This window comes from Phaethon lepturus, unplaced genomic scaffold (assembly GCF_000687285.1).
Source record: "Phaethon lepturus isolate BGI_N335 unplaced genomic scaffold, ASM68728v1 scaffold1119, whole genome shotgun sequence".
In the NCBI taxonomy this organism is placed as follows: Eukaryota; Metazoa; Chordata; class Aves; order Phaethontiformes; family Phaethontidae; genus Phaethon; species Phaethon lepturus.
The window spans coordinates 1-11,708 of record NW_010560974.1 but is presented as its reverse complement, the minus strand read 5'-3'; the positions used below and the strand labels follow the sequence as shown (position 1 = coordinate 11,708).

Sequence of the window (11,708 nt, the reverse complement as noted above, 5' to 3'; positions counted from 1 at the left end):
TGTGACTTTGGCGACCGGGTTTTGACCCTTGCATTAGGCTGCTTTATCCTTTCAGCTGTAAAATCAAAAGGAGGTGAAGCGGTGGTAGAAATCCGGTCGGTTTTTCTCAAAGGCCAAAAGGGAATTTGGGACAAAGGAAGCCGTTTAATTTCTTTGGCCTCCTTAAGCTGTTGACTGGTGGATGAACAGATGTAACTACATAACATCAGCTGTATGCAATTAAATATATTGTTTGTCTTTGCAGATGTCCAGAAAGATTCCTGTATATACACAGCAGAACTGTGTGAGAGGTATAGGCCTGCACAGCCACACGGGGACAGTCGAACTGCCTGGCAGGCCGCGGCAGTGCTGGCTGGAAAGCTGAAGGGCCTCGAACGGTACTGGACTCTCTCAGGGAATCTGACCTTGCACTTCATTTCCATTGTCTTTTAAATAGGCTGTCATTTAAACTGGCTCAAATATGATGCAGGAAATCAAAACATCAGCCCAGGGATGGTGCCACTATTGAAACAGCATCTGACTCCTCCTGGCTGTGATTAGACTTGGTTATTTTGGATAGATCTTATTTCCGCTCCTATCAGCTGGAGGGGCAGCAGGTCATTTCTATCTTGCCCATCCCAAAGGACAAAGACATGCATCAACAGCCCTAAAACAGAAGGGAAATGTCCAGTGCCTGCTCTGCTGCCAGCACAACATGCTGTTGTAGCATAGAGGAACGTGCACCTCAGAAGGAGATGCTAAGCAGCAAAATGTGCACCCCTTTCTTCAAACACTCTTAGGAGCTAAAGCAAAATATAAGGTGTGGTAACAGGATGTATGTTGAGGAAAGCAGAGGACATATAACAAAAATGAATGGGATAATGCATTGCTTAAAAATGTGATGCTCCTCTGCCCGCTGCGACACCACTCCATCAGGCAAACATAGCCACACGTGGGCCTGAACCCGGGCTAAAAAGCCAATGTGAAGAGTGGGATTTCCTTGTGCTGGGGGTCAAGTGGTTCAGGTTGCAGTGAGCTTATTTTAGAAAATCTGTCTATGTCTCTGGTATAGCTTTGGACTGAAAAATCACCTTTGTCTAGAAATACCAGGGCTCCCCTGAATGACGGGAAAACATGCATATGAAGCTAAAACATTTGCTGTCACTTAGGGTACCATTCAGTTAAAGACTTAATTTCCTGTTCTTATGTCTCCTTCAGGCTCAAAAGTTTGCTGTTGCTTTAACTTCCTATGCTATTCTTAGATTTTTGACTCCTGGAAAATCGAGGAAATAATATATCAAAATACTTTTTAAGGGGTAGGTGGTCCCTTGAAGGACCTAGAGGCATTGCTAGTAATTTAACTGGCAGAAGCTTTATTTTTCAGAATACATATGGTGTCATTTTTTTTACTACATTTTTTACTATGATACTTCCACAGCAAAGAACCCTGGTCTTCAGCTCCATGAGTAGAGACATGCAAGGATACCAAATGGAGAAATGGCAGCAAACGGGAACGTGGCATGTTACACAAGTGTTGTTAAAGCTGCCTGTAAGGATCCCGAACAAGAGGTCTTGAATCTTTTTGCAAGTAAATCATAATTTTAAAAAATCTATTGCTTTATCTGCACCTCAGATTTTGGCTGATGTTCCCTACTATTCTGCTGGTGAAATGAAGAAGGCAGCAGGATGCCCTCACACCTCCAAAGACATTTCTCTCCTGTGAAATGATGGCTCACTTACAGAAACCAAGTATCTGTTTCTTGGTCTTTCTCCCTCTGTACTCTGAGGAGATTCCTTGTTAGCTGTGCAGTCAATAAAAAACCCGTATCTTCAGCAACTAATAAATCTAGTTTATTAAAACACAGGTTTGGCAGTTAATTCAATTGGTAACAAAGTTGTAGCATGGTCAGTACAAAAAAAAAGTGACCTCATAAGTGAAATACATATATCCTCTAGATGCAAAATTATCTGATAATTTTATATAATAAGTGTGCATTGGATGGATACAGACAAAAACACGCTAGTGAGATTAGACTGTGACTAATTTTTTCCATTCCCTTTTAGTATTTAAGGTGTACAATATCTCATCAGAGGCTCCAAGATTGTCACTTGTCCCTGCTCAGGTCTACTCCTGACAGGGAGAAATCACAGAAGAAGAGTTTGGCCCCTTTATTTCCAATTATTTGTCCACTGTCTTTCTGTGCAGACTGCCATTTGGATCCCATTCCCATTACAAACCAGTGGGAATATTCCCTTTTCCTTCAATAGCATGGGACGAGGCACTGCAGGAGTTCACATGGCATCATTAGGTTGGATCTCAGGTATGCCACTGAGTTATTGAAATAAGGATTTGGAGCATGAACTTTAGTGAAGACTTATGACAAAACTCTGTGCTTACATCAAAGGCAGCATAGGACTGAACCAGATTAACTCTGCAATTGAACATAACTCTTAGATAGCCGAGAAAAATGTGACTTTCCCAGTGATGTGCCAAGTATTTTTCCACCTGACAAGCAATGATTTGTTTTCTGCATATTTCAGACAGAGCTGAAAATAGCTAGCTGCAGTTCTTTTTGTTTGGGAGCGATAACATTCAGTTTATAGAATATTCTCCAAAAGGTTCACAGCATTAAGAAGGTATCTTCACTTACAGAAACCTTCTTTTGGGTGGATTTCACAAGGAGGGAAGACTTTCAGCATCTTTGTTAGTTTTCATATGGGGCAGTCTGCTTTCCTGGAAAATATGACAAAAATTCTTATCTTTTTTTATTAAAAAATGAAGTAATTAAAAATTAAATCTAAATGTGGTCAAACTGAGTTTGGAGCCTGTTTTCACTTAACTGAAAGTAGTCTGATTTTCAGGAAATGTATTTTAGAAAATATTCAGAGACTTAAAAATGCAGGCAGCCATTTGATGAGATTTTCCAAAGTCCACACAGGTGTAGCTCCCCATTGCTTTCTAAAACGGCCCTCCTCCTCCTCCTCCTCCTCTGCCGCCCATCTTTCCTCCTGTTCCTGGCTATGTGCTTCCCTGTTGTATTGGTGCGTCTTTGACGTCAGGGGGTTCAAAACAACTACAAGTTAATCCTGTGAAAAAAGGGACCACTTTCCTCCTTGGAGCAGGCAGGACGTGAGGGATTAGTCATCATTAGGATGCCTTTGGCAGCAGTTTGCTGTCAGACTGGTTTACCTGTGCGGAGGAAACCGCTCCCTAGCTACATGTCTGGGCCAAAATAGTTTTAAAATTTTGTCTCTGGATCCCTGCGTGGGGACTGGGCTGCCTGACCTTGGCTTTCAGAAAAGCACTGGCACCACCGAGCGTAAAAACAAGTTGTTGCAATGACCTCGAAGGAATCGGTGCAGCCCGGTGCTCCGTGCGCCCGCATCCTGCCCTCGCTGCCAGCAGTCATCTGACTCAGAGCACGCCATGCCGACGCCGTTGGCTTGAAACCATTATCTCACCTGACAATCAGTGAAATGTTAAGCAAAATATCTCAGTGGCCTTCTCAGAGTGGAAAATTTAGAAATGTTAATGCCTTCCGAAGAGCCTGAGCCGGTGCTGGGTCCTCTTTGTCCCTCTGCCTGCTTTGTAAGTCAGCCTCAGCGGAAAGTATCGGTGACGGTTTACATCTCGGTTTTGTGCAAACTTTTGGCCGGTGTTCGCAAAGGGAACTGACAGGGCGCTGTGAATCTGTTGGGTATCGCAGCGTCTGAACCACGCGCCTCTGCACACACGGGGAAACGGAGCACAGAGAGGTTCAGACACAGACACTGGGCTGGTCAAGTGAGCAGTTTCCCTTCAGGTCACTGGTTGAGTCTTGTGAAATGAAATAAACAGACTCTAGTAGCAAGGTAAATCCCTTTCAATCCTTTGTCCTGGGGAGGGTGAACACTAGAGATATATGTACATTGCTAAGCAGAAGAGGACCAGGGACAACACCTGACCTTTGATCATCCTGCCTCGATTTTGGCCATCCCCAACTAGCTCTCCCCAAGACACTTTTGCTCCAGAGGTGCCTGGCACTGAGCAGCATGGCTGCAGACTGACTAGCACCACGCAGCCTCTGCCATTGAATAGCATGGACCCAGTCTAGATGTCCCATTGGGACCGTATGTATATCATTTTGCAATTCTGCATTTGCGGTACAAACTTCTGATTCTCGCTTTGAAATTTTCAGCAGCGAAGTAATAGAGGATGGGATCAAGGCAGCTGTTCATGGCAGCAAGGCAAAGAGCAACCACCAGTGCTTTGTGCACGGGCAAGTTGGCCTGGCTGCAGCTGCTGTGCACCAAATGGACAGTTCGCAGTATGTGATACGGCAGGAAACAGAGGAGGAAGAGGATGAGAGTGATGATGATGGTTGACAATGCCTTCTTGTGACAGACCGCCTTCTTGCACTGTGGAGTCCTGGACTTGAGCAACGCTTTGATTGCAAAGATGTAGCACACAATAATTATGCAAAATGGCAGAATGAAGCCCATGACAAGGACAAAGCTGTTCATCACGAGCAGCGTCTGCGTGCTGGAGGGGTGGAGGTCCAAGCACTTGGCTGGATTACTGTACCCAGCGATTCCCTTGCTTAACAGAGGGCTGGAGGCCACCAGCACAAAGACCCATATGGCTGTGCATGTTATCCTGGCATACTTCATGTTGATTACTTTCCAGTGTTTGAAAGGGTAGACAATGGCTGCGAAACGAACCATGCTGAGCACAGTGAGAAAATAAATGCTGCAGTACATGTTCATGTACAAGGTGTAAGTCATGATCCTGCAGAAAATATCACCAAATATCCAACGTGATCCCAACAGGAAATATGTGGCCCGAAAGGGCAAAGTGCTCACAAACATGAGATCTGAAACAGCCAAGTTCTGCATGTAAATGTTTACCAAGCTCTTCCTCTGCGAAGGCTGGAAGAAAACATAAATGGAGAGGCCATTTCCAACAGTACCCAGGAAGAAGATAAAGAGATACATGATAGGATAAATGGCTTGCTTGAAACTGTCAATCGTACAGTTGAAGGAGCTGTTAGTGAAGTTGTCATCTCGTGCCATCTCAGAAATATTCATAGTCTAGGGCCAGGTTCTCCGTCTTTCTGCCAAAGTAAAAAGAAGTGGTGTGAGTGCTGGGTTAGAGGCTGGGCAGGGAGTTCAGCTGTTCAGGACTGTTTCACTGAGGGCAGAAACTGCAAGATGCAGAGGGCAGTGGAAAGTAAAGGTTCGTTAATGAGTTTTGTGGACATCATTACTTGTGATGTCCCAGTAAATACACATCTCGGGGCATAAGTTACCTCTAAACATTTTCAGTATTACAGCAGCTGGTTGTTGTCTCGACCTATGAAAGTGCTGCCTTTTAAAGGTGAGTGCTATGGGTGTGTTTTAATGGCAATTCTCTGATCTTCTCTGAGCAAAACAAGCCGTCTTGCTGCCAGCCATTTTGTAGCAGGTGAGGTGTTGAGTCCCCAGTTACCTACCATGGAAATATCAAAACCTGATCAGAAAAGAAATCACTGTCCATTGGTAAGTCTGCGTTTCAAACTAGAGTGAAAAGCCAAAAGAACTGAATTTGCCTTTTGGAACTAGTGAAATTTTTCTGGTATGTTGTTGGCAGCATGTCACTGAACTTTCCTGAGCAATACCAGAGGTATGTTGATATATGTCAGAATGTATAAATTAAGGACCTTTTGACTTTAAACACTGCGTAAATACTGTGCTAGTTATGCACGGTTCCTTTTTAATCTCCCTCCTCCTTACACTGTATTTCTTCTTTATTGTAAATTTCTGATGGCTTTCTGTGTCTCTTTTTGTGGGGCCTTTGCTTCATTTGCCACTTTCTCAACCTTTTTTGTGCTCAACTGCTCTGCATCAGACAGTCATCTGCACGCACCGCAGCTGCCAGGGCAGCCCGCGTTTGCAGCCCTAATGAAAATGGCCTGTGAGAAAATGGGCTGTGTTCACAGAGAGTGACATTTTTCCTCCTATGAGGCATTCGATCACATCAAAACCACTCATCACTAAAACACTCTAAATATGATTTTTTTTCTCATTTGAGTCTATTTCCTTGCTGAACTCCCGATTTCTTCTCTTGGCTGACCTGCAGCTAGTAGTGTTTTGAAAGGAAGGCTTCAGTATGGTTGCTTATTTAATAGTGGGAGCAATTCCCTGTCTGCATCTGCCAACATATTCTAGAGACAGAGCATGGAAAATTTTAGCCTAAAAACCAGAACTACATGGCATTTCTAGATGCATGAAAAAGCAGCAAATTAATGCCCCAGTGAGGGTGGTAAGGGGCTGATGGCACACAATGGCATTGTATCATTTCCTCTGGGCCTCACTGGCTTCACAATTTGAAATCAATTTATTTGCACAGGTGGAGTCTCCCTAGGGGGAAAAGTGGGCTCTAGATTTCGGTGCTCTGAACTCCCAGTTACCCAGTGCGGTATTCCCAGTATGCTGTAAATGGGAGCTAATTCGCAAACTCAAGCCATGGTGTGGGAGCCTAAGCTATATTCAGAGCAGCCCGTGGTATCTTGAGGGTGGTGTCTCAGAGTCTGTCTGGATCCCTTAATATAGCAACCAGATGTGCCCCAGCAGTCACCTTTTATCCAGCCCCACTGCGACAGGGACAGTCCCCCTCAGGCTGGGCTCCCTAGGAGCAGGACTTACCCCCATGTCCCAAGACGGGAGCGTAGCATCTCAGGGAAGGGGGACTTTTTGCTCACACCAACGTCATACCCATCCCTGCAGTGCCTGAAATTATCCCCCCAGGAAATACACGTAATAACGTCTATCAAGCTTAGGAGCACTGAAGACTGGAAATGGGCAAACGGGATATTGGGGCTTCAGCAAAGCCCCAGACTCAGTAAACGTGCTCCTAAAGCAGATCTCCTTCTCATTTGAGATCCTCTTTCCTCATGGTGGGGAGAGACAAGGTACACTTCCTAAGAACAAATCTTTTGCTACCAGAGGAGTTTTGAATGGTCTTGGTTTTCTGTACAAAGTGGATGTCTGACATACATATACATTTTCTGTTTGGAATCAAGGACCAGCTTTCCTCATGATGGAATCTGATCTCCCCATTTTGCAGGGAAACAGGTACTGCAGAGGGAAGAGCCCTTTTGACTGTGTTATCCTATGGCCCAAGCATCCTTGCCTTTAGAAACCCCAAAACACAAGAAAATATCAGTGAAGAGATCTGCCATCTGCTGAAGCATTCCTGTTGTGTGTGAAACCTGTGTGTTAGAGGAGTCAAATGAGGATGAAGAACCTGGAGTGTGTACAATTTCAAAGCCCTGCTGAGCACTACAAGTGATGGCTTGTGGTCCAATGCTATCTGCCAAAGGATAGGATTAGGGCAATGAAAAATCAGTTAATGAAAAGTGCTTGGGTCCCTGTGCACCTTGGGGAGAGCACTACAAGCACAGAGACTGAGGCACTTTTGCTCAGGCTCTTCATATGAGGTTATCGAGCTAACAACTGCCATTAAAGCTATTTTGTCCTCCTTATTTCTCCTTCCAGTGAAAGACCTTTAGGAAACTAGATGTGCAGGTGTAATTGAGAAAACCCAGAATCCTTGGATGTGGCAAGAAAGGCAGTATTCAGACTCTTCTCCAAATTATCAAAACAAAACTTTCAAGCTGTTACGGGATGTCTAAGAGAAAGAGGCTGGAGACCAGTCAACTGAAAGTTGTTTAACCACCATGGTGCCTGACCTCAGCCAAGGGCCAGGAACGACTTGTGCAATTATCATATGTAGATGCTCCTATTAGTTGTGTTTTAACATACAGATTAATGTAGAAAGGAAGGTGCAGTGAAAGATATATTTCAGACAGGAATACCTCAAGCAACCACAGAGAAGAAGGGGAGAATTTTACCCCTCCTTGAGGCCAGATGCTGTTTACTAGCCAGCTAAGGCTAGGAGATGGCTCCTAGATAAACAGAAAGAATGACATTATGTAAGGACAGGCACTAAACTTCATTTTCAGCACGAGTGTCCAGACAGTCTCCTGGGTCAGGAATGAACAGGGCAGGTTTTGGGTGAGAGACTAGACCTATAGGGTCCTCCAAAAGAAGGGAGGTTGGTGGTAAGATCTAACAGCCCTCTGAGAAAAAAAGAGGGAGAGAAAGGGACAGTTTGAAATGGGAATCTCTTGTAAGTGGTACCGCAAAACTTCTCTGATGGAAACTCTCTAGCGGGAGATTTTTTTCTATATATGAGTTTCCCTGATGAAGGCTATCAAACAGAAGCAGCTGATGCATGTCCCAAGGCTCTGACAATCACTCTGGCAGGAAAGAGCACATCAACTGAGCAAGAAAAAGGGAGGTTTTTCTGAAATAACTGCTGTTTTAGTAGATTAGATGTAGAGTTTGTGTGGGTTTTTGTCTTTTCCTCACCTCTGTGAAGCCTTTCAGAAATATTTACAGATTGATTAGTATGGATTTCATAAATAAATACTTACCTTTCATTACAAATTACATATATATTATAAATTATATGCATTTACTATGAAGAAATATTTTGCCTTTTATCTTAGCCTGGCTCGAGTGTTGTTTACAGTAAGGAGGTAACAGAAAGACATTCCATGTCTAAGGTGAATCTAACTTTCTTAACAAACGGATGGGTGTGCAAGCCAGGTGGGGAACTGACAGAGCAAGTAGAAGGTCTGTTTAATTGGAGGAGATACTAAACTAATAAAAGTGCCCCAAAACTGTAAGATTTTAAGCTCGGGATGCAGGTATCAGTCTAACAGCAGAGTGCCGGGGCACTGCCCAGGGCAGGTTTTGTGCATGTGTGTGCAGGGCAAGGGGCTGGGGTGTCTCGAGGCAAGAGTGGCTCAGCAGGAGCAGAGCAGGAGCAGGTCTGCCTGGACAGAAGACCTCATGAGATGTCTGTCCAGATCTCCCGGGGCTACAGGAGAGGAGCTGTAGTCACTGTGGGCACCAGGGATGAAAGTGGGATCTTTGAGGCTCAACTATGAGGCGAGAAGCTCAGGTCAGACCCACTGTTTCAGTGCATGGATGAGACAGTAGAGAGGAGAAATTTAGGTATGTAAGGAACTGAGGGACCTTTTGGGATAAAGGCAAGTGATATAGAAATGAGAGACTGCACTGTACCCAGAGTGGAGCCAGGCTGGTGACGCTGCAGAATGAAAGGTTTGCAGAGGAGTATTTAATTAGAAGCAACAGAGGAGCTGATGGGCATGGGACAGCAAGTGGGCTGGACTGATGAGACCTGTGGGGGCAGTGAACTGACATCCAGTGCAACTCTGACAAGGCCAGCAGGGAGATAAACTGCAAACTAGGGAAGGCAAATCCAACTGCCCACAAGTCCAGTTGGCTGGCACATGCTATCTTGAGTGACTGAGCAAAAGCAAAACTTGCAGGTAATTCTACACTGATGTTCGAAGTCCAAAATGAGACAGGGGATCTGGAAGACTTGGCATGAGTCAGAAACCCTGGTGCAAGGGGAACCTCAACGACCTGCTGGAGAGAGGATAATCCATGAGAATCTGTGTTGCCATGTGTCCTGGTTTTGGGTGTGATAGAGTTAATTTTCTTCCTGACGGCTGGCATAGTGCTGTGTTTTGGATTTTGTATGAGAATATGTTGATAACACACTGACATTTTAGTTGTTGCCAAGTAGTTGTAGTGCTTATGCTCCATCAAGGACTTTTCGGCTCCCCGTGCTCTGCCAGAGGGGAGATGCACGTGGAGCTGGGAGGGGGCACAGCCAGGACAGCTGACCCAGGCTGGGCAAAGCGATATTCCCTACCAGATAACATCATGCCCAGTACATAAACTGGAGTTGGCTGGGGGTGGGAATCACTGCTTGGGGACAGGCTATCGATCACCAGGTAGTGAGCAATTGTTGCATTGTACATCACTTGTTTTTGTATATTCCTTTATCAGTAATATCATTCTTATTATTATTTCCTCTTTCTTTGCTGTCCTATTAAACTGTTTTTATCTCAACCTGCAAGGTTGTTTTTTTTTCCGATTCTCTCCCCGACCCCACCTTGGGAGTTGGGAGTGAGCAAGCAGCTGCATGGTGCTTAGTTGCCAGTGGGGCTAAACCACAACACCATGCTACCAGCTTTTTGTTAATGACAGTGTAGGATGCACACTAGCTGGTGGTAGGTGGAGGAGCAGCACTGTGCATGAAGGGCTATATAACTTGCAACTGCGTAAAAATGTTCTGGCTGAAGAGAAGCACCACAGTGCCTGTAGGCAGACATCCCATGCTCTAATAATAAAAACATAGTACTGGGAACGCTCATCATTGATGATGATAGTCACCAGCAAATGCTAGGTGAGAGTAGGAAGCTGAAAGCAGGTAGCAATACCAGGAGATTTGAGGTGCCTTTATGAAGACGTGATGCTGCAGCAGAACAAGATAATAATGTCTACATGCAACAAATGCCTGATCCCTAGAATAATGAGTCCTGCAAACAAATCCATGACACAAGATGCTAGTCTACATTTCACCTTTAGTGCTGCACAGGTCCTAGGTCAAGCAGTTTTTGATGGAAGGAGCCCTTTACTGGCAATCACAGCAGAGCTAGGTTCGGCAGTGTTGTAGGACAGAGAAGCAGTTCCAGAAGGAAGAAGCCTACATGATTTTGGGGACTGTATAGAAAAAAAACAGAAAATTCAACAAAACCTGTGTTAGAAGCCTACATTCCAGAAGAAATAGATATTTTAATAAATATTGAGCCCTATCTCTGTCAGTAGAATGGTTAGCAGGACTATTATAGGGAAAAGACCACCACTTAGAAGGCTTGTCCAAACGGGGAGAACAGGAAAGCCTTTATAATGGCAGGTCAAATGTAGAGAGGAAAGTAAGAGCATTAAAAATTAAAAAAAAAGTGAAAAGCACCCAGTAAAGGATGCTCAAGCTGATAGTAAGTTTTGTAAACCCACTGAAAGATGAAAGACTGCTAGGGAATTGGCAGGGCTGCCTGATGGCAAAAAGATCTCTTAGGGACAACAAGACCATAGCAGAGAAACTCAGTGAATTCACTCTTCCCTGCCAAAGTTGTTGGGGTATTTTCATGCCTGATGCAGCAAACAGGTCAGAGGAGACAGCTCCACTTGACAGATGTGCACAGGAAGGATTAAACCGACCAGATAAGTGAAAGGCCAATAAGTAATCAGGACCAGATGGCATTTATATGAGTATCCTGAAGGATCTCAACTGTGAGACTGCTGGCCAAGGCACATAACCCACCATTACAATCAGGGGCTGTGCCAGGGGACTGGTGTGTCACCAGAGAAGCTCTCATCTACAAGAAGGAGTTGAGAGGGCAGCTCGAGGGCCATGAGTCAGTTGTCTCAGTGCTGGGAGCTTACTGACCACTGAGATCAATGTCCACCTCTGGTATGTTGTGGGGGGTCTGTAATGAAGAATGAAGGTGCTGAGCTCGTTGAAATGCCAGTCTGTTGAGAAAGAGTCAGCATGTCTTCTGAAAAAGAAAAGATCCTGCCCCACTCACTCACTGAGGGGTTGTGAGGTTGATGGATAAAGGGGGCCCAGTGATCATTTTTATATATGTATAAAAAATATGTATATATATTTATATATCCATATATATATGGATATGTATGCACTTATACAGTTGCATTTGTCAAAGTCTTTAACAAAGCTCTGCACTGAGGGCTCTTTAAGGAACTAAGCTGTCAGAGAGCTGGAAGACATGTTCTTTTATGGACTGAAAGATGGCTGAAGGGTAAGA

General features: G+C 44.5%; 1 protein-coding gene across 1 annotated transcript; it reads right to left on the bottom strand.

The window, feature by feature from the left end:
* Nucleotides 1-948: 948 nt before the first annotated feature.
* On the bottom strand, nt 949-5,046 carry CYSLTR2 (cysteinyl leukotriene receptor 2). The gene is made up of 3 exons (XM_010293808.1): nt 4,127-5,046; nt 2,871-3,010; nt 949-1,040 (listed from the first exon to the last, which is right to left on the bottom strand). Exons 1-3 carry the CDS (start codon nt 5,044-5,046, stop codon nt 949-951), a joined length of 1,152 nt encoding a protein of 383 aa, XP_010292110.1.
* Nucleotides 5,047-11,708: the final 6,662 nt, after the last annotated feature.

Excerpts from the sequence above, each read along its gene's own strand:
- CYSLTR2 (XM_010293808.1), bottom strand. The coding sequence starts at position 5,046 with ATGAATATTTCTGAGATGGCACGAGATGACAACTTCACTAACAGCTCC. Across the intron at positions 3,011-4,126 it reads AAAGCGAGAATCAGAAGTTT|GGAAGCACATAGCCAGGAAC; the intron begins GTACCGCAAATG and ends CCAATACAACAG. Across the intron at positions 1,041-2,870 it reads ATGGCTGCCTGCATTTTTAA|ACATAGACAGATTTTCTAAA; the intron begins GTCTCTGAATAT and ends GCTATACCAGAG.